Source organism: Polypterus senegalus, chromosome 10 (genome assembly GCF_016835505.1).
Source record: "Polypterus senegalus isolate Bchr_013 chromosome 10, ASM1683550v1, whole genome shotgun sequence".
NCBI lineage: Eukaryota > Metazoa > Chordata > Cladistia > Polypteriformes > Polypteridae > Polypterus > Polypterus senegalus.
Window position 1 is genome coordinate 12,384,857 of NC_053163.1, and position 22,046 is coordinate 12,406,902.

Here is a 22,046-nt window from a genome sequence, read left to right on the forward strand (position 1 = left end):
GCGGCAGGGCAGCTCACTGAGTTAGCCAGGTGTGACTGTGATCCACATCGGAAGCACGCTTTCCCCTTAGCAGGGTTAGCAGACATAGTAGTAGCAGGTGTCTGTCGCTGTCTGGGTTTATTTCTCTGTTTATGCAGCACTGTCTGTACTGGCATGACGCTGGAGTTCCTAGAAATGATTTTAGCTTGATCTGTAGCCGCTTCTATCAGAGTAGCAAGAGTTACTGCTTTATCCAACGTAAGGTCTGGCTCCAACAGCAATCTTTCACGGATGCATGCTTAGTCAATTGGTAACGAATCATTTCGTCCGCGCGTTCGGCAAATTCACATGTTGCGACAAGCTCACGTAGTGCCGTCACGTATTGTAAAAATGGTCTCTTGTGATCCCTGGGTCCTCTTACGAAATGCATGGTGCTCAACGACCACGTTAGCTTTAGGTATAAAGTATACTTTCAAAGCTTCTACGGCGGTATCGAACGTTGTACCTGTGTTTGGCAGGGTGTAGAAAATTCGCTGACCGTCGGTCCCGAGACATTGAAGTAGTACAGCTCTCTTCTTAGCGTCAGGCCAAGCATCCCCAGTAGCGTCAATTACAAGCAGATAGTTATTGAACATCTGAAGCCACGTTGCGAAAGGCACTGCAGGCTCGCCCGGAATCAGAAGAAAAAAAACTTGGAAAAGGCACATTAGCAACAGCCATTTTCACTGCAAGCATGCACAATATAAATAGGAGAATCTCGTCGCCAATTTTGTTATGTCCAGAGCAGGGTGAAATAATTAGCCAGCCATGGATTACTCAGAATATTAACTCACTTTATTTTACGACAGGCACGCACGATCACCAATCAAGAAGACTTACTTTTATTTTAGACTCCTTTTCTATCCCTTCAACATCCAGGTAACACATTTTATAAGAATTCCTCAAGCTTTCTGGCAGAAACTACAACTGAGCACAACACTAAATTTTTCATAATGAAATGCATTAAAGCATTATTAAATATGTGGGGGCACGGCGGTGTAGAGGTTGCACTGCTGCCTCGCAGCAAATGGGGTCCGGGGTGCTCCCTGCCTTGACTTGGCATGTATTTCTGGTGGGTTTACTCAGCGTGTTGCTCGTATTCACCCTGCGATGTGCTGGCGTTCAGGATTTGCTCCTGCCTTGCACACGATGCTTGCTGGGATGGGCGCAACCCTGAATGGATGGCATAATTAAAAATGTATATAAGATTTTTTTTTAAAGTTCTGAACACACCGTGGTCTAAGTTTGTAACTAGCTTTAATTTCACAAAGACGTTTATCGTGTAGTGATTGGTTATGTGGAGAAAGAAAATGGAAGGATAGGAAATGGGGGTTTGGTAGGTCAGACAGACAGCACGCATGCAATAAAGAAAGTCCACTCAGAAGAACATCCATTGAATTCTGTGTTCGTGTCTCCGACCACCAGATCACAAACCCAATATTTACACAATACTGTATTTAAGTTAAACCTGTGTGATACCCAGCATTTTTTGGAGCCTCGTCACACCTGCCATAAAGTTCTCTACACTGAACATACACCTGTGGACCCTTTAGCGAGGGAGCAGCACTACCCCCACACCACCGTGCATGTTTAATACCTGCTTTAATGTATTTTTAATGCATGAAAATGATATCAAGTATTTATCTTAGCATTCTAAATGTTCAGAGAGCAGGAATATCATGAAGTGAACGGATTCTGTGCGACGATCGCTGCCTGCGCCTCCTCAGTGCAAGAGAATGTCAGTAAGAAGCGCGTAGCGATTAACAACTGGGTCGGGGGACACTTAACATAAAGCATTTAATGTGCTATATTAATTTATGACACGGTTTGAGAAAATCTAGTAAATTAAACATTCATTTAAGATGAAGTTTAGTTTATGACATTCTACTTTAATGACAAAATAAACTATGAGAATAAAGTGGAAATGTCGACTTTAATCTAGTCATAAATGTCAAGATTAAAGTGGAAATGTCGAGAATAAAGTCAACATGGCGACTTTATTTTCGACATATAGAGTAGTTTTTTTTTTCTTTAAAGTGGCCCTAATACGCTTCACTTCCGTACTTTTCTTAGCCAAAAAAAAAAAAAAAAGACTTCCTTTACAATTTCCCGCCCCCAACATCCCACTGGCTGCTTTATTTACGAGTGACAGACGACTCGTCTGCACTCCGCTCTACACAACACTCTGACCAAGCCAATTTGCATGGCTTTTTAGGACACACTGCCTACAATTTGTGTTAAATGCCTCTTAAATCACACAGTAACTGTACAGTTAAAGCCTATCCATCTCAGGTATCTACTCATAACAGCAGTGTGGTGGCTGGGTAAGACATGACCTTCCGTCCAGGTGAAAGGGCCAGTCCTTCTGTGACCATCATAAGTTACAATCTTAAAGCTGCTAAATCCAGTTCAGAATCAAGGCAGGCAGCAGGTGTCAGTCCATCCACTCGTATACACAATCTAACTCGCATTTACACATGGTCACCTAAGAGTCATCAATTAACCTCATTAACCTGCTCATCTTCAGGATGTGGGAAAAATAATAGGAGCACACAGAGAAGAATTCATATTGGCATAGGGAAACTTTCCATGAAAAAAGACACACAGACAATATGTGGATATGGTATATGAATAAATAATATTTATGTAGAAACCTTGCATAGCACAAATAATAAGCATTTTGCAAGCACAGAGGGAAGTGTTCTGTAAAAGTACACAGTTTATAGGTTAAAAAAATACACAAAATTATAATTGTTTGTATCCCAATGCATTTTACTCCAGTCCTCAGATTTTCTTCAGTCTTTCCTCAAAATGTCTTTCACCTTTAGACCCTGAAAGCAAGCAAACTTAAATAATTAACCTGTATTATCCAAGAGCAGATAGGCTCAAGCTACCCAGAGACACTAATAGCAAATCATGGCAAGTTCACCTGGCAGCATATTTTTGAATGGAAACCCTTGTGAGATCTAAGCAGATTCATTTAGATTAGTTGTCCTCACCATTTGGAGTTAGACTCAATACAGCTAAAATTATGCACATCCTTATTGTATCAATTTTGAATAAATGTGAATTTAAAAAAATAGATAGGACAGTGGACTATAAAATAAAAGACTAATGCTTTAGTCTCCACCACATAACTGCCCCTGCTGTTAACCATGAGTGTCATTGTTTGGGGTGATGATTACCCAGGGCCCAGTGGGGATGCGGGGACTTAAAACCTAAAATGAAAAGGGCACGTGACAGACATGAATCGAGAGGAAGGGGCGCACAGAGACTACTTATGTATAGGGCCCAGAGTTTTGCGCTTCACCCCTGTGTTAATATTCTAGAACGTGTACAACTATGACAGTAAATGTACCATTGAAATAAGCAAATGAATTATCATGTAAGACGAAAGTCATATCCAGATCTCTGATTCTCTGATTTATCACTGCTTTATCTACACCTTCAAAGCCAGCTATCCTGGCCATGTTCATTTTTGCTTCCTACATCTGACTAAATAGCAGCTTACACTGGAGGTATCTCACTTTCCTCTTCCGATATAAGTTCCAGACCTGGACTGGATACTCAACTGTTTCCTTTGCAGGACTTCACATGTACCCCCATGACAGTCAACATCATCAACACCAAACCCAAAGACAGCAGAACCATTTTCAGCTGACAGAGACCCACACCTGAAGATGGACCTGCAAAGGCAGAAGAGGCTGTTATAGTTTTCCATTTTTTTTTAAATAATAGGGATTTTATATTGGTTAAATGACTAGCTACTGCATTTGCACTCTAGTTTGATTTATGACTAGCATTTGCATGAACATGAACACGTTGCATGTTTGGTGTTCAGGTAGCTGAGGCAGGCACATGTACAGTCATATGAAAAAGTTTGGGAACCCCTCTTAGCCTGTATAATAAGCCTGTATAATAATTGACTCTCCTTTTAACAAAAAAGATAACAGTGGTATGTCTTTCATTTCCTAGGAACATCTGAGTACTGCGGTGTTTTCCGAACAAAGATTTTTAGTGAAGCAGTATTTAGTTGTATGAAATTAAATCAAATGTGAAAAACTGGCTGTGCAAAAATGTGAGTCCCCTTGTGATTGTGCTGATTTGAATGCCTGTCACTGCTTAATGCTGATTACTTGCAACACCAAATTGGTGGGATTAGCTCGTTAAGCCTTGAACTTCATAGACAGGTGTGTCCAATCACGAGAAAAGGCATTTAAGGTGGTCAATTGCAAGTTGTGCTTCCCTTTGACTCTCCTCTGAAGAGTAACAGACAGCAACTCTCAAAAGATCTGAAAACAAAGATCGTTCAGTATCCTGGTTTAGGGTAGGAGACTGGGTGGTCTCATGGTCTGGAATCCCTACAGATTTTATTTTTTCTCCAGCCGTCTGGAGTTTTTGTTTTTCTGTCCCCCCTGGCCATTGAACCTTACTCTTATTCGATGTTAATGTTGATTTATTTTGTTTTATAATTGTGTCTTTCGTTTTTCTATTCTTTAATATGTAAAGCACTTTGAGCTACTGTTTGTATGAAAATGTGCTATATAAATAAATGTTGTTGTTGTTGTAGGGGTGTCGAACTCCAGTCCTGGAGGTCCACAGTGGCTGCAGGTTTTCATTTAAGCCATCTTCTTAATTAGTAACCCGTTTTTGATGCTAATTACCTTTTATAGCCTTAGCTTTAATTAGCTTGACTCAGGCCCCTTAGTTGTTTTTTCCTTAAATAGCAGCTGGACAGTAATGAGACATAAAACAAGCAGGACATGACCAGCTCACCTGTACCCATCAAACAAAATCTGAAAATAAAGACGAAGGTCTCAGTAAGGTTGATCCCTCAGGTTACCAAAACATTTTAGGAGTTCTTAGAAAAAAACAGAATATCAACAGTTTTGGAAAGGTCTGCTGTGGCAAAAAGAGAGCAGCAACAAGCCATGGAATTGAATAACGGGTTTAATTAACAGCAAGAATCAGCTTCTCATTAAGGAACTGGTTGGAGTTTGAAGCCCCAGTTAAGCTGGTCATCTGTTGGCTCGTTTCATGTCTCATTTCTGTTTGGCTGTCATTTAATGAAGAAAAGAATCAACTCAGAAGATTGAATCCTTAAAAACAGGGCTATTAAAATAGAGGGGAAAGAAGTTAATTAGCAGTGAAAACTGGACACTGATTAGGAAAAGGGTTAGAATGAAAACCTGTAGCCACTGTGGCCCTCAAAGCCTGGAGTTTGACACCCGTGGTTAGGGGAAGGCTACAAAAAGCGATCTCAGAGGTTTAAACTGTCAGTTTCAACTGTAAGGAATGGAATCAGGAAATGAAAGGCCACAGGCACAGTTACGGTTAAACCCAGCAGGTCTGGCAGGCCAAGAAAAATACAGGAGCGACATATGAGCAGGATTGTGAGAATGGTTACAGACAACCCACAGATCACCTCCAAAGACCTGCAAGAACATCTCGCTGCAGATGGTGTATCTGTACATCGTTCTACAATTCAGCGCAATTTGCACAAAGAACATCTGTATGTCAGGGTGATGAGAAAGAAGCCCTTTCTGCACTTGCGCAACAAACAGAGTCGCTTGATGCATGCCAATGCTTATTTAGACAAGCCAGATTCATTTTGGAATAAAGTGCTTTGGAATGATGAGACAAAAATTGAGTTATTTGGTCATAACAAAAAGTGCTTTGCATGGTGGAAGAAGAACACCGCATTCCAGGAAAAAACACCTGCTACCTACTGTCAAATTTGGTGGAGGTTCCATCATGTTCTGGAATGGCCATCACAGTCCCCTGACTTGAATATCATCGAAAATCTATGGGATGATTTGAAGTAGGCTGTCCATGCTCAGCAGCCATCAAATTTAACTGAACTGGAGAGATTTTGTATGGAAGAATGGCGTCTAGAGGCTGAAAGGAGCAAAAGGAGGCTCAACTAAGTATTAATGTCATATCTCTGTTGGGGTGCCCAAATTTATGCACTTGTCTAATTTTGATATGATGCATACTGCATATTTTCTATTAATCCAATAAACTTAATGTCACTGCTGAAATCCTACTGTTTCCATAAGGCATGTCAGATATTAAAAGGAAGTTGCTACTTTGAAAGCTCAGCCAATGATAAACAAAAATCCAAAGAATTAAGAGGGGTTCCCAAACTTTTTCATATGACCGTAATTCCCCCCCTTTCCAGATTACTATATTTCCTCCCTGTAGTGGAACATATTAAGTTCAGATCCTTGCCACCTGCATACAGAGTAGTCAACAGGTCAGTACCCACATACATGGAAACAGTTGTGAGGCACTATGCTCCTTCTTGACCACTCAGAAGTATTGATGAAAAAAGCACTTTGAGCTACATTATTTGTATGAAAATGTGCTATATAAATAAATGTTGTTGTTGTTGTGATGCCCTCTCTGTGGCATCAAATCTCACTCCAGTATTTTTTCATGTGTAGCTATTGGAACAAGCGGCCCAGTTACATTTTAAATTCTGACTCCCTTAAAGATGTTTAAGACATATTTGAAGACACTCTTTCTTGGTGAACATCTAACAGGCATTAGGTGCCAGTTTTTTCCAATCGAGGAATTACTAAATGTTGCATTTTTGTTTTGATCTCTTCACTTGTGATGGTCAGTTTTGCAGCCTTGTCCTGTAACACTTGTCCTCCAACATTAGTTTCTGTTTTCACCTTTCGTCCACACCTCACCAGAATTTTCAACCCACAAAAATAAATACTTTTGAAAACGCTCTGTAGGGCCGTATACTTCAGAAAACACAAGGTCAGCATTTCAGTGTGAATGATGGAAAATGCTTTGTTTTTTTAAAAAAACATAGACTTTAATCACACTCTGATTGGTTCATGCTTATTATGTGACCCTTCCCTGATTGAGTCCTGCCCACTACAAAATCTCATTACCTGACCAATCACCTTTCATGGAAGAAAACCATATTCCAACATAACAGGCATAGTACAACCTAAACTTAAAAAGCACAAATGAAATATCACAAAGAAGACACCACAGCCAGAAACTGAACCAGAGTCTACGAGTGGTGAGGTAGCAATGCTGGCCTTTAGTGAACCAACATACGTTGAAATCAAACAACTTCTCTGCCTCTTTCTTTTAACAATCTATTTTCAAATATTTCATTAAATGCATTTACAAGAAATAACATAGACTTAAGTTTATTTTATCTGATTAGTGGGATTGTCTTGGTATGCAACCTCCAATTTACAGTATACTTATATGCTTCACAGGTTCATGTCACTGAGTAAGGTTATGTAAGAAGAAGACCTTTTATTAGAGGAGTGGTAAAGAGAGCAGCTTACCTGAATGTCTGATGTATTTGATCTGTGACTGAGTCAGAGAACTGTGATTCACCACACATTCAATCACCACTTCTGAGCTCCACTGGGAGGTTCTGATCTTTAGAGTGGAGCTGCTGCTGTAGCTGCCATTCTGGAGGAGATTGGGTGACCCCTGCTGGATGATGTGGGGCACTTCAACAAAGGTGAGATTCCAGGTGAAGAACACATTAGAAGGGTAGAAACTCACAGCGCTGCAGGTCAGGATCAGGAGATCAGGTGCATCAAGTGATATGGAAGAAGTGATGCTTACCTGGGGCTGGGCTAATGGACATAATGAAAAAAAAATCTGAAAATAAACTGTAAGGAGTCAAGCTCTAAAAGCTTTAAAAAGAAATGTGAAGATTCTGCAGGTCATATAATGGGTCGATAATGCATTTGCATGTATTGGATCATGGTATATGTTTCACCTTAGTTTGTCAGTACAAATCTGTCTTGTGCTGGAGTGGGTCCTGCAATAGACTCGCTCTCAATACTGGTTTAGATCCTACCTTGAACCCAGTATTGCCAAGATACATTTTGACCCTCTTTGCCTCTAACTTGGATATGACAATTTGAGAATATTAACCTTTAAATTTGAGAATATTCTTTATGTCATGTATAACTTCTAGATATTAAAAGGTAAGTGTTACAAAGAATTTTTAACTTTAAAGCCTTTGGTAACTGAAGAAGTATATTTATTCAAATCAAGTTTTACTACAGAAAATAAGCTAATACCTTCAAGCAAGAGCTGTGACTTCTGTTCAATAATCCGGGTCCTTTTTCCAAAGCAGAAATTTGAGCAAAAATAAAACCCCTCATCAGAGAAGACCACATTTTTAATTTGCAAAAAGCTGAATAAAACTCCATAAATAATGGAATATCTCCCTCCATTTTTAATATCTTTCGAATCTCCTTCTGAGCCATTCTGGAACAGGCGCTTATGACGCCAATACAAGCTGACTTCTTCACAATTGCTGTTTTCCACTACAGTGCAGTTGAAGTATGCCATTTGTCCAGGCAGGATGGTGAGTGATGGTGGAGTTATGACATGATGAGCTGATGAAGCAAGAGCTATACCTGAGGAAGAAAGGAATGGATAAAAATCCAAAAAGGTAACAATCCATACTGTAAAGGAATGTACTTAAATTATTTGAAAGAATCAGTTTTAGAAAGCCTGTACTTAGGGGAAATAAGTTGGAGCAGAACTGTTTTGGTCACTTACAGCATATGAGTACTTAAATTTTATGAATAACTATCGTGGGGTACAAAATCTGTACATTTTGGTTTAATTTTCCATTATATTTTGTTCGAGACAAGACAACAGATGAACTACATTTAGGGCAAATCAAAGCAGGTTTTCTTCCCTTACACCTCACTTGTAAAACAGCTGTTCCAACATAGAAAGGAAGACATGCTGGTGGCTCAATTACTTTATAACCTGGGAAAGGAAGATTGAGCCATGCCTCAGGCTATTCATTACTTTATGGATGGACATCTGGGACAACAATTTGGTTTACATCCTGGGAAAGGAGGACATGAGGCAATATCAAAAAACTTTATTATCTGGGAAAAGATAGATTAAAGAGTTTGAGGAAAATTCATCCATCATATTGACAGCCAGCCAATCAGTGGCATGGAACATTCATGTGTTGTGAAACCACGGCATGAAACTTTATAATAAATATGCCTCATTTGAAAGCAAAGAAGAAGAAGAGAAACAGCAACAACGGAAGAGCGACGTCAGAGAAGACAACAAAGACACGTATTACCAGTTTTCATCCAATCATCAGTTAAAAGCATCATGAACATCAATTGCTAGATCACAAGTCACCTGTGACATTCATCCTTGTCATTTCTACTTTTTTTAAGCTTTTCTAAAGACTATATATATTCGGACTTTCCTATTAGTACCTATTTTCTATTATTTTTTGTTCCCATGGTATTATTATTATTCCTGTAATAATATTCTTTGAGCACCTGGTGCAGCCAGAGATTTGCCATTACCTTTGTGCTGCGAAGTTTATTAAGGCTGTGGGTGAGAGCTCCACCCAATAGTTGGAACAGTACGTAAAGTACGGCACTTTTGGCTGATAAATGGCCGATAGTCAAGTGTGCTGATCCTTGGTATGTTTAAATGTATTCTTGTAGACCAAAAGTAATATTTAGGTCAGAGATATCATTAAAACATCGTATGTTGTTCGTGCCGATAATAAGTAAATCTTTTGAAGTGCTGAGAGAGTGACAGGCACTTGTGTGGTTTAAAGTGCTACAGGTTAATTAGAGTGTGTGTGTGTGTCATTCATGGGACACTGTTGTGGTTAGGGTCTGTGTGTATGTGTATAGCTATGTATGTGTTGTATACGCATGTTCTGAAAAAGATACTTCATCCAAAAATAACATTTTTTTAATATGTTGCTCATCCCATTTAGTGGGGCTGATAAAAAAAATGCAGTTTCAGGTTTTCATAGAGAAGGTATCAATAGTGACTAATGCAGAACAACAGCAAACAATATACAAAAATGTCTATCAAAAAAATATCTCGTTCTTCATGTAAAATCATCCAGTTACATTTTCATAATGTGCAAAACGTGTGTATTTTATTAAAATATTGCTAGATAAAACCAACACAGTAAAAAAGTCTCATGGACAAATATAGGACATGCTAAAATGCAACTGAGCATTTGAGGGCATGCCACAAACCAGTAGTTGTGTGTCACGACTGGCAGACCCAAAGCACATAAGTTGAGAGACTTCGTAAAAAGGAAAGGGTTTTATTTACACAAAAATGCTCTTCAATAACAGTGAAGCACTGTGGAGCACAGGAAGCAAAGGATTTGCCCAAAACAAGAAAGCAATCCAAAATAAAGAAAGTCCCTATACCTTTATCCAGATACAAAGTCAAATACAGAAGAAAAGGTCAAAAATCCAGTAAGTCAAAAAGCATGAGCACAGAAAAAAACAAGTAAACTCACCAGCTACCTAGCACAATTGAAATGAACTCGAAGACCCTCTGGATTTATAGGGTGAAGGGCAATTTCTGGCAGTGATTGCCAGGTGGCCTTGCCTTTTGGGGGACCATCCACAAAACACATGGAGAATAACAATGGCAGCATATTAACATAAATAAAACAATCAAAAACAAACAAAAGGGACCTTAAACAAGAATTTAAAACCCAGTAAGTGGAGGATCCCTAGCTGAAACATGAAATAACTCCCTTCTCAAAGGGTGGCTTCTAGATACCCCAAGTCAAACCCCATCACAATGTCCAAAAAGTCCATGTCACAAGGTGAAGTGTGAAGATGTAAGGCAGGTGGGGCAGATGAGATGAGAAGACTTGAGCTAGGCAGGGTAGACTGAATGAGAAGGCCACCTCTTGGTGACGCCAACGGAGCAAACCGAAAGGGCAAAACACCTGCTGACAGTCCGGGGGGTTGTTCCTGCCTTGTGCATCCTCTCCCCCTTATGTCAAGGGTAGCATACTGTCCCCACATGGGAATGAGGCAGCAGGTCAGGTGCTGTTCTTCTGGAGTATCTGCAGTAGCATTCCAAGCCACTGGCTCCATACCTGTAGCCTCAGGTTGTTGTGCTGGCTCTGTATCTTCAGCTTCAGTTTGGCCTTCCCTGGAGGAGCTTCAGTAACTTTCAGATGCTCTTCCACATCCTCGACCTTCTTCGACATCACCATACCCGTGATCCTGATGGACACTGGCGTGCTCTCAGCATCTTTCAGGTTTCATGTATCATCAGATCCAGGCAAGCAAACTAGGCCTCACAATGCACACAGGAATGCTCATTGAGATATTTCTTCTAAAACTGTAGTCTTTTCTGCTCATTATGGCAGCAAAGTTAGCATTTTTTTATTTTCCTGTGGTTCATATGTTAGGACTGGGAGTCCTAAAGGCAATTTTTGGGACTTACTTGATTTGTGGCTTCCAGTCCTAACATTGTGTTCCAAGTTTCTGCACTAAAATAAATCAAAATGGTAGTTCAATCTTTAAAATTTTTGTGTGGCAAACTTTTCTGTTGCTGTTTCTGACCATTGTGTTGTGATTCAAAGTACACAAAATTAGGAGTTAGGAGACCCAGGTTTGCTTCCCGGGTCCTCCCTGCGTGAAGTTTGCACGTTCTCCCCGTGTCTGCATGGGTTTCCTCCCACAGTCCAAAGACATGCGGGTTAGGTGCATTGGCATTGTCCCTAGTGCGTGCCCTGCTGTGGGCTGGCACCCTGCCCGGGGTTTGTTTCCTGCCTTGTTCCCTGTGTTGGCTGGGATTGGCTCCAGTAGACCCCCGTGACCCTGTAGTTAGGATATAGCGGGTTGGATAATGGATGGATGGAGTTTTAATGACTCCACTTGGCTCAGAGCAAGTGAAACACCAGAACAGACTGTAGCCAGATTAGCAGACAAAATAAACAGAATTTAAAATTATTTACCCTGGCAATGCTAGTCGTCTTCTTCTAAATGACAACAACTATATTAACTGAAAATAACATAATTAGAGAATGAAAAATGAACAAAAAAGACACAAAAAAGAAATTAAAGATAAATCAGGGTAGAAAATCTGGCTTAAACACAACACTCTTGTTTTTGTCACTTAGATTTCAGCATTTGCCCCAAAGTTTGGGTTTGATCCTTAGACTCCCTTATTCTTTTCTGATACCAATGTTTACCTGTTTTCCTGACCATTCCATTGCTTTACTCTTAAAACCTTCAATTTCCCCAGTCCAACTGCTTTAATCCATTTTAGGATGAAAGGCACACTACAGTAGATGTTAGTCCCTCACAAAGGACACTCATTAGGTTCAAATGGACTTGAGGTGATTACTGTACAGAGTACAGCAGAATTCTTATGTGCATGTGCAAAGTAACTCACACTCACAAAGGGCCAGTTTGGAATCAACGATAAGCCCAGCATGCATGCCTTTGAGGATTTGGAAGGAAAACACAGACAAACACAGCATGAATGTGCAAACCTCCACACAGAAATGATTAGGCGGGAGATCAATGAGCTAGAAGGTTAACCAGTATTTCACCCTCGTGACCACATATATTTATTAGAAATCATTCAACGGGTTAATCATGCTATAATTAAAGTGTATTTTAGAAAAGACAATGAAGGAGTATGCAAACAGTGACTGTATTATCTTCTGTGAACTTTCTTTATTAAGACTAAACATAAGGGAGTCCCACTAACCTTGCTTTATTCTTTAATTCCAAGTAATGACTTGTCCTCAAGTGTCCACCAGTTTCTTCAAAAAAGAGTCAGTGTGCTTCATGTCACCTAATTTTGAAGTCATCTTAAAAATGAGCTTCATATTTTCAGAATTACTTGTTTTTTAATGGATTTTCAACCATGATTCATTATTAGCCTTTTAAACAGAGCTCTTCTCTGTTCATCTTACGAGGGAAAGTCAATAATTATCTGCACTTTTATGATCATTTTATTTGGGTCGACTGTGAAGCTTTCCCCTGTGCACATGTGGAAACATGGTGTGGTCTGCGATCACAGTAGGAAAGATTCGACCTTGAACAGTTTCTGTTGTTTTCTAAAAGTAGAAATGGCTTCTCTACTCTTCGCTTGCACCAAAGAAGAGAGAACTACTGCATCACAAGAAGGAGCAAAATAAAAAGGCAACAAACTAACACTGATTTATTACTAAGGAGATACAAAAAAAATCCTTATTCTTCTAAAAAGTAGTTAGCTTTAAACTAATGTTTTGTGTTGGTAGAGTAATATTTTACTCTGCTTTCCCCTTTTGTATTATTAATATGTAGCCTTTGTCAGAATGACTCAGATCTCACAGAATTACCACTGTTTATAAGGTATTGTACTATATAACTTCTCCCGACCTTCCCTTCTACATTTATTATCTCAGGCAATTAGGTGTAGTAAAAGACAAACAGGAGTTAAGTTACAATTTAAATAATGTATTATTGATAATATTCATAAATAATAACAATATGCAAAGTACATTTGAATATTGGCAACTATACAACCTGATAAATGCTGATGTGTAGTTTCAGGTAGCACACAGACTTGTTTGTTACTTAATGTCTCTAGTTAAGTCCTCATTTGTGGTCAGCTTTCTTCAGAACAGGCCGCATGCCTGTCTCAATATGGCTGCCGAGCCGTGCTCTTCATTGTGTTGTCCTTTTCAGTTCATGGTGTAAGATGGTCTTTCGTCAGTTTGGTAAGAGAGAGAAAGTGAAGTAAAGCAAACAAATTTATATGTTTTCTGTCCAACCCCTACAGCCAATAGGGTGTTGTGGTACTTAAAGGCTTCTGTTACAAGCCAATTCCAAACAGCCATACTTCAGACCAATAGGGGAGAGAACACCTTCACACCTACCTTTGCGAAGCTTGCCAGTTAGGGAGTCTGGCTTTCCTGTGGGGGTTGACTGAGAGACTTTAGCAGAGAAATATTAGTCAAACTTGTTTGAGGCACGTCCCCCAACCCTGTCGTAAAATTACAAAGAGACTCAGACCTTAAAGGGGGGAAGGGGTTCTTAAACCATCAAACCATTGCTGTTATTATCTATAATATAACACTAATATTACATAACTTTCTCTAAGTTACAAATATCAACATACAAAATATTTATCAACCTGTATGCAAAATTTCACATCACAACAACCGAGTAGGCCGCAGCTGTAAAAATAGTGTTCTGGTTTTGATCGCTTTTTGTATTTGATTTTCAATTTCCTCTTGCCTTTTGGTTTCTGAATACTGTACCTGGTTTCTTTGGCTCTACTAATATTCTGACTCTTGCTTGTTTTGACGACAGCGTTTTTTCTGTCTTAGCAGTACTTCACTTTGTTCACGTGAACCTTTAAGTAGATGTGTTTCTCACCCATACCAAAAGTGACATTTCCCTTTGCTGCCCATTCTCATACATAGACAATAGAAAACTGCACTATTTTTACTCACTGACTCACTACACATGGGCCTTTGATGGGCTGACAATCTGACCAGAGCTTCTTCCTGTGCCCCCTTTCAGTTCATTCCATTAAGCAGGTTGGATGATAGATAAATGGAAAAAGTATTAACATACTGTATATATTCTAATAAACTGGCAATTCAGGGCGCATAGAGGTTAATCTGTCTACCAGTGTTTTAGACACCAGCGGTTTGCAGAGTCTTTCTGTGAATAGCCATTTCCACCTCATCTCAGAGATACTTAGTAAGTTTCCAGAATCATTTGGTGACAACACATACCTTATGATATGGTGCACTATCATGCTGGAATGTTCCATCAGAGTGTGAATAAACATTAACCAAACAGGAATATGCACCTTGCTATTCAGATGTTCTTGAATGAGTATCATGGTCATCGATGTGTGCCATAAAAACACAGCCGCACCATCAGAATACCACCACAGGTCTGTACTGTTGATGATAAACAAGATGACCCTATAAACTCATGTTGCTTGTACCAAAACCAAATGTGTAATGTAAAAGAAACACAGTTTGTCACTTTCTTTTCTGGTCTTTGTCAGTCTAGTTTTGATATTTCTATGGCCACTGAAGATGTGCTTTCTTCATTTTCAAGGAAAACATCATGGTCTTTGGCTGTTGTAGGCCTTTCAACATAAGTCTGATAATTGCTTTGTGCAAAATGATGTTGAATTTGGATGTGATTTACCTGGTTATAGCCTATCCACTTTCTAATACAATTTGCGCCATTCCGCCACTTGCCGCTCATAGTTGATTGCACTGGAATGCTCCAGGAATAGCCGTTGTAATGCTGAACTAATAATTACAATTACAGTAATCCTTCGTTTATCGCGGGAGATAGGTTCCAAGGCCGGCCGCAATAACTGAATTTCTGCAAAGTAGGGACACCATATTTATTTAATTATTTAACGTGTATTTGAACGTTTTTAAACCCTCCCTATACTGTTTACAACTGGGACAACTGTTAAGCAATATGAAATCGGTAGATAAGTTTACAGTTACTGTATAGCGAAGTACACGTACCTATATATGACGTGATGATGGTGATGAATATGCTGTGAAGTAAAAATGATGACGATGAAGGTGATGATGACTTTTACTGCGCAGCCGATGAGTGTATTTTACGTCTCTTCAGACAGCAGTGCCATTTCCTGGGGCACCTCTTCCACGGTTTCTGAAGGTGTATCCGTAGTAGTAGTAAGAACTGGCTCTTTTTTCGAGGCTGCAAAAACATTGTGATCGGCAGTTGCTGCCGCTGCTTCTTTTTCCGGTCGAAGAGCAGCTTGTAGGAGGTCATGACGTCGTCGACCTTGTTGCAAAATTGGACCGATCGAACCATATCGTCGTCCCATTCCTGTGACCGCTCTTGCAGATCCTTAGCCAGTCTGCAGCCACAGCTGCGAACGTTTTCCCTTCCTTCAACATATGCAGAAGTTTCACCTTCTCAGCGATCGTCATCATTCTTCGTTGGTGTTTAGGCTCAGCACCAGCCTTGGAAGAAGGAGCACATTTGGGAGCCATTGCAGGGGGTGAAAATTAAAGCGAAGTTCAACACAAAGAAACCACAAAAAAATCACACACAGTACAGTGTAAAGTAAACCGCTCGGCGAGAAAGCTTGAAGTGAAATGGCCGCGACAGAGAGACAAAGGGAGGTGCTGTGGGATCTGGGCATCAGTCAAAGCACCAATCACGGGCCTGATTAGAAAGCGGGAAGCTGTGATTTGTCGTCTCCCTCCCATGTACCAATCACAGCCCGTGTTACAACGCACTTTGTCACCGAACTTGTTTTGTTGTTCTTAGACTAGGAAATACTACTACTATATTTAAAAACCCGCAAAGTCGTGAATCCGTGAAAAGTGAACCGCAAAGTAGCGAGGGATTACTGTACTCACATGTGAAACCAATTACCTTGGTGCACCATTTTTTTTTTGGATATATCACACACTGTATAATGCTTTGTGTGCCGTTCTTGGTTAAACCATTAAAGTAGTTAAGTGTGAAAAGTCCACGACAACAGACATTTGGTAGATGGTAGAACCCAACCAACAATTATCATGTCACTTAAAACAAAATTACTAAGGTAATTATTTACACACATTCCAACTCGCAATTGAACACTAACAGATGACAGAAAAGCTTGCCTGCCCGTTTAAACCAAACACCTCTATCATATGATGGATAGCATCTTGGAAAGGAGAATTTTTGTGAAGGTGGGGGATTTACCTGATAAACTGGCAACTCTTTGCATACATATGCATATATATGCCCGGTATACAAACTGCACCATTGGACCAATCGTTGCCATAATTTGCACAACTCTCTCATTTGATCAGGTGAAGATCATAGACTATGTCCCTAAGCACATTTTTGACCTGATTTATGAATATTTAGGGTAAAAACTATACCTGCTCTAAATTCTGGATAGCCAGAGACCATCGTGTTTGGATCAGATACAAGGTCATAATCTTCAGCTATTAAATATCAAACAGATTATGGACGTGGACAAATTTGTTGGTCCCCTTTCAGCTAATTGAAAAATTGCTGTATACCTCCTGATAAAATGAAAAGAAATTGTCCTCTTTGTATCCGCATACTTTTGACATGTCATTGAGTACAGCAAAGCAAGTGTGAAAAGAGATCAAGTACAGCTTATTCTACAAAGATCGTCTAAAATGATCCATAGATCCTAAATAATTGGATTTGAGTAATTTTTTAAGAGAGTGATTTAATTGAATTCGTATCACACGTGTCTCCAATCATGTAATTAGTCATTCAGCTTATTTAAATGGAGAAAATCAGTCACTTTGCTGTTCAGTATCATTGTGTATCCCACACTGAACATGTACCGGAGAAAGCAAAGGAGAGAGTTGTCTGAGGAGATGAGAAAGAAAATGACAGACAAACATGTAAGCTCCTCACTCACAACATCCTGCCGCAAGCTTTGAACCCAGAATACTAAAATAGTATCTTACATATAAACGTCAACGCATGGAAGTGTGTGTGTCTGTCCGTCCTGGAAATGAGAGGTGGAGTTGGGGTAATGGCTCCGCGTCCGAGGAAACAGAAAATTTGCTTAGCCGCTAATAACACCGGCGAGGTGAGCATATCAGAAAAACAAAACCACAGAAGAAAGACAAAGTCACTTAGCCGCTAACATGGACAAACCAGCATCCTTTTTACTTTTCCTCCTGCTGCTAATACACAAGCGAGGCGAGCACGTCGGCTAAATGAATCCTCCTAGGAGAGAGATGCCCAGAGTAGTTCCTTTTAATTACCTGACATGTCTACATTTCAGTTTATTTTCTGACGATTTCAATAGTTTCTAGGACCCTGGGCTTTTTACAGCACAGGCTTACACAGCTAGTTTGTAATAAGTATCTTAATGTACACATCATCAATATACATTTTTTTTAAATGATCATCTTAGTGTTAACAATTTAGCTTACTCTCCTTTTGGTCAATTTTGTAGTGTGTGATTTCTGAAATACACTAATAATAAAACAATGTATACTGTGCTGCTGCTCTTCTTTTATTGTATCCCTATTAAATATCTTAATATAAATTAAAACAAAAAAAGTAATTCATTTCTAATTTTAATATTAAAGACACACCTAAACATGATTTGACTTTTCATGATCAATTGACATATTCATCATTGCAATTTGTACACCAGAAAATGACACAGATCTACATATGATACATATATTTTTTTTTAGATCTACTTCCGTCTGTTATGCTGTGCAGTCTTTTAGGATGTGATGTACTCCTAATTTAAAAATTGTTAATACAACCATTACCATTTGTAACTGAAAGAAGTATCAGAATATTTATAAGAAAAGGGTAGTTTGCTTATTCAGAGTACCATATTGATTTTTTCCACAAGTTATAAAATCCAGACTTATCATCTTGAACTTGAAAGTCGTCTAAATTTTCATAAACATCTCAGTGTGTGTTTTTGATGTTTTGGTACTATGAATGCTGTTGGGAAATGCTAATTGCTGCTGTTTTTATATCATAAGTTTGTATCCATGTTTTATTTACATTTTTATCTAACTCTATATCTCTCTCTCTATATATATACACAGTATATCTATCTATCTATCTATCTATATATATATATATATATCTATATCTATATCTATCTATCTATATATCTGTCTATATCTGTATATCTATCTATATCTATATCTCTATCTATATATCTATATCTATATCTCTATATATCTATCTCTATACTGTATATCAATATCTCTATCTATCTATATCTATATCTCTATATATCTATCTCTATATCTATCTATATATATCTATCTATATACATATACAGTATATATATATATATATATATACATATATATATATATACATATATATATATATATACATATATATATATATATATATATACATATATATATATATATATATATTCATACAAAACTACCATTGCCGTGACAATAAAATTTATGCATCTCTGAATTGCTTGTTAAACATCGTCACACCTGCACCATGTTTAATTTTCAAAACTAATTTTTCCTTTTCTCTTCTTTTCAGGTACTCTAAGTGCCAGTGTAAATTTACATTATCTTCCTCAGACGGCCTCTCATTAGATTAAACAAAAACATTTTCAAAAGGGCCCCATAGAATTCGTTTGACACTTACGTGTGATAAAGATTGCCCATCCGCTCAGAGATCTGTGATCAGCTCTCATTGTCCGCCTCGCTCAAATGACCACAAGCAACTCTGTGCAGGAGGTGGGGTGTTAGTCACCTGCCTTACATTTCCTGTATCTTATAAAAAAAAATGAAAAGTAACTGCATACTCTGATTCCTGTAACTGGTTTTAAGAGTAATTGAGTAATGTGAGCATTGACCGATCACAGCATTCTCTCAGTCTAGCTTTTTAGACATTCCTTAGCTGTCAGATTTCTTTCAATAGATACAGAAAAAAAAAAACACTTTAAAAAAATCTTGAACACTGCCTTTGCCTTTTTAGGTCAAAATATTCAGTCTCTCATATGCTACTATAGGCTCCTCTGTAAAATGACAATAGACTCCATCCTCGGTTGCATCCAGCTCACATTAAGGAGCTTCTTTTTCAGGAAGTTTTTGTTTTGTTGCATGAACCGGTTTGGATTCTCTCTAGCTGCATGTCTTGGGAAGACTGATAACATTTAGAGAAGAGTTTCTTGTTGATGGAAAGACACTTCCATTTAGGATAGAAGGAAAGCACTGCAACCATCAAGAAAACCAATCTAACTTTGCTTTCACACATTTTTGTAATCTTTTGTTTTCAATCTCTCCTTAGGTATCTTCAGCTGTTTTGGTCTCAGCGAAAACTCTCTGTTGATGATTTTGTTTTAATCCGAGTCACCTTACTACCATCTTCACTGGTTTTGCATAAGTTCAGGCTGCACAGCATCACTTCAGACTGAATGGTGTTTACCAGTTCAGCTAAAAAGATGAAAAACCGTTTGATCTGAAAACAGCATTACCACGTGTTTGCTGTGCAGATTTCCTAACAGTACTACTTTAATGCAGTTACGTAAAATAACTGTGAACATATATACAAACATATACTGTAAACATATTTTTTTCTTTTTATTAGTAGAACATTAGAACAACGGAGATGAGAACAAGCCATTCATCCCAACAAAGCTTGCTGTTCCCATCCACTTTATTCTTCTTGTTTTGCTTTGATATTTTTGCACTCATTTAGTGTTTGCCTTAATAAAGAATTTGCAGTGACTTTGAAGAATGGCTGATTGATGAGGTGTTTGGCAAGAAATTATTGACGAGGACTTTTCAATGTGATGATGTTTCAACATACAAAATTGGCTTAGGAGACGTTGACATTGTGGGAGAAATTCACCATTTTGCACAGAGTATGCTTAAGTAATCCTAAGAGACTATTCAAATATCACTCTTTTACTCTCCTTCCATATGAAATATAAGGAGTTCAATGTATTAAGCTGTTGGCTTCTTTCATTCCTGTTTTAAGTACCACGCTTCTTTTAACTTAACCTGTTTGTTGTGTGGTACAAATCTTGTAATCAATATTTTATCCACTTCCTATTGTCCAAATAACTTATAATTTTGCGTACTTACTCATTTCCACTGACAATACATGAATCAACAATCAGTTTCATTTACTGATAAATTAATCCATGTTAATTAAGAAATGAAATTTTCATATGAAGAACTTAAAGATTTAACCAATAGATGGCGCTTGTAATGGATTGACATATTAAAGGAAGTGTTAAAATATTGATTACAAAATTATACTAAAACAAACACCGAGACTAAAAAGTTGAAAATAACATATTTATAAAAAAATGCTTTTTATAAACCACACTTTTATTAAGTTAAAAAGTGTACTAAAAAGTAAAAAATAAGTCTCTCATACATCCATCCATTATTCAACCCACTATATCCTAACACAGGGTTATGGGGGGTCTGCTAGAGTCAATCCCAGCCAGCACAGGGTGCAAGGCAGGAACCAATCCTGGGCAGGGCGCCAACCCACTGCAGGACACACACATTTGGGCCAATTTAGGATCGCCAATCCACCTAACCTGCATGTCTATGGATTGTGGGAGGAAACCCACGCAGACACGGGGAGAACATGCAAACTCCATGCAGGGAGGACCCGGGAAGCGGACCCGGAAGCGAACCCGGGTCTCCTAACTGCAAGGCAGCAGCGCTACCCACTGTGCCACCGTGGCGCCCCTCTCTCATACATCACTCATAAAATAAAAGCGTGTGTACTTTTCATCAATCAACATTTAAAAAACATTTCTTAAAATCTTAGCAAAAGCGCCCACGCTTTTATTTTATGAGTGATGTGTGAGAGGCTTATTTTTTACTTTTTAGTACAATTTTTAACTTTATATAAGCGTGGCTTTTAAAAGTATTATATATATATATATATATATATATATATATATATATAATTCTGACATCCTGTTTGGATCAAATTTGATCAATTTGAATTTCAAGTTAGTTAGTGGAAATGCCAGAAATGTCATTTGAAGTATACTAACCAGAGGGGTTAAAATAATAAAGCTGTAAAGTCATGGGAAACCCCTTGAAACAGTAAAGTTTCTCATACCTTGTGTAAACAATGAAAAGGTAAAGGGTTCCTCGAAACTGCAGAGCTGGACACTGTCATCACAACTAACTTGGTTCCCATAGCGACAGACATCTGTTATGAATTAACTTCATTCTTAATGTTTCTTTTTGTGATGCTTTGCTTTGATATTTTGCATTCATTTAGGAGTTTCAAGCATGACAAATTCAAATCCAGCAAACTGTTTTTTGGAATTGAGAATTAAGAGATTTCAAATATTTTGCTCTGTTTCTGTCACTATTTTAGAAATCCATCATCAGGATGCAGCTAATGGTTACCAAGGGTGTTGTCATAGGAGGTTGTGGTGTTTGACCTCATCAACATGACAAGCTATAAGGATGCTGCTGTTGTTGTGGAGAATGGACTCCACTCTCTCTTCAAAGTAAACACTTAAGAGACACGAGATGGGCAAGCAGAACAGACTTTATTGCAAAGAAGCACAAGCCGTCTCAGTTCAATGAAGTGAGTGCCCTTCATTGGGCGAATCTTACTTTTATTACAATTCTTACCAGTATCTCTTTTGCACTAGAAAAATTTTCATCATTATCCGACTCCAGAAACACAAATCCTTCATTCGTAAAGTTTACCAATACCACGTGATTTTCT

The 22,046-nt window shown here is 38.5% G+C and overlaps 1 protein-coding gene across 2 annotated transcripts; it reads right to left on the reverse strand.

The window, feature by feature from the left end:
- Positions 1-2,653: 2,653 nt before the first annotated feature.
- Positions 2,654-19,034, reverse strand: LOC120536741. 2 transcript variants are annotated; one of them, XR_005635175.1, is made up of 5 exons: positions 18,975-19,034; positions 8,091-8,432; positions 7,338-7,637; positions 3,530-3,704; positions 2,654-2,849 (listed from the first exon to the last, which is right to left on the reverse strand). XR_005635175.1 is itself a non-coding variant. In XM_039765211.1 (5 exons), the coding sequence occupies exons 1-5, from the start codon at positions 19,021-19,023 to the stop codon at positions 2,803-2,805; spliced, it is 852 nt and encodes a 283-aa protein (XP_039621145.1). In that variant the 5' UTR covers positions 19,024-19,034; the 3' UTR covers positions 2,654-2,802. The 2 variants fall into 2 exon arrangements, 1 of the variants encoding a protein (XP_039621145.1); XM_039765211.1 differs by having other exon boundaries at positions 3,591-3,704.
- Positions 19,035-22,046: the final 3,012 nt, after the last annotated feature.

Coding starts and splice junctions, on each gene's coding strand:
- LOC120536741 (XM_039765211.1), bottom strand. CDS start 19,023: ATGAGAGCTGATCACAGATCTCTGAGCGGATGGGCAATCTTTATCACA. Junction 7,638..8,090: donor GTCACAGCTCTTGCTTGAAG/GTATTAGCTTAT, acceptor TATGTCCATTAG/CCCAGCCCCAGGTAAGCATC. Junction 2,850..3,590: donor GAAGTCCTGCAAAGGAAACA/GTTGAGTATCCA, acceptor GCTTGCTTTCAG/GGTCTAAAGGTGAAAGACAT.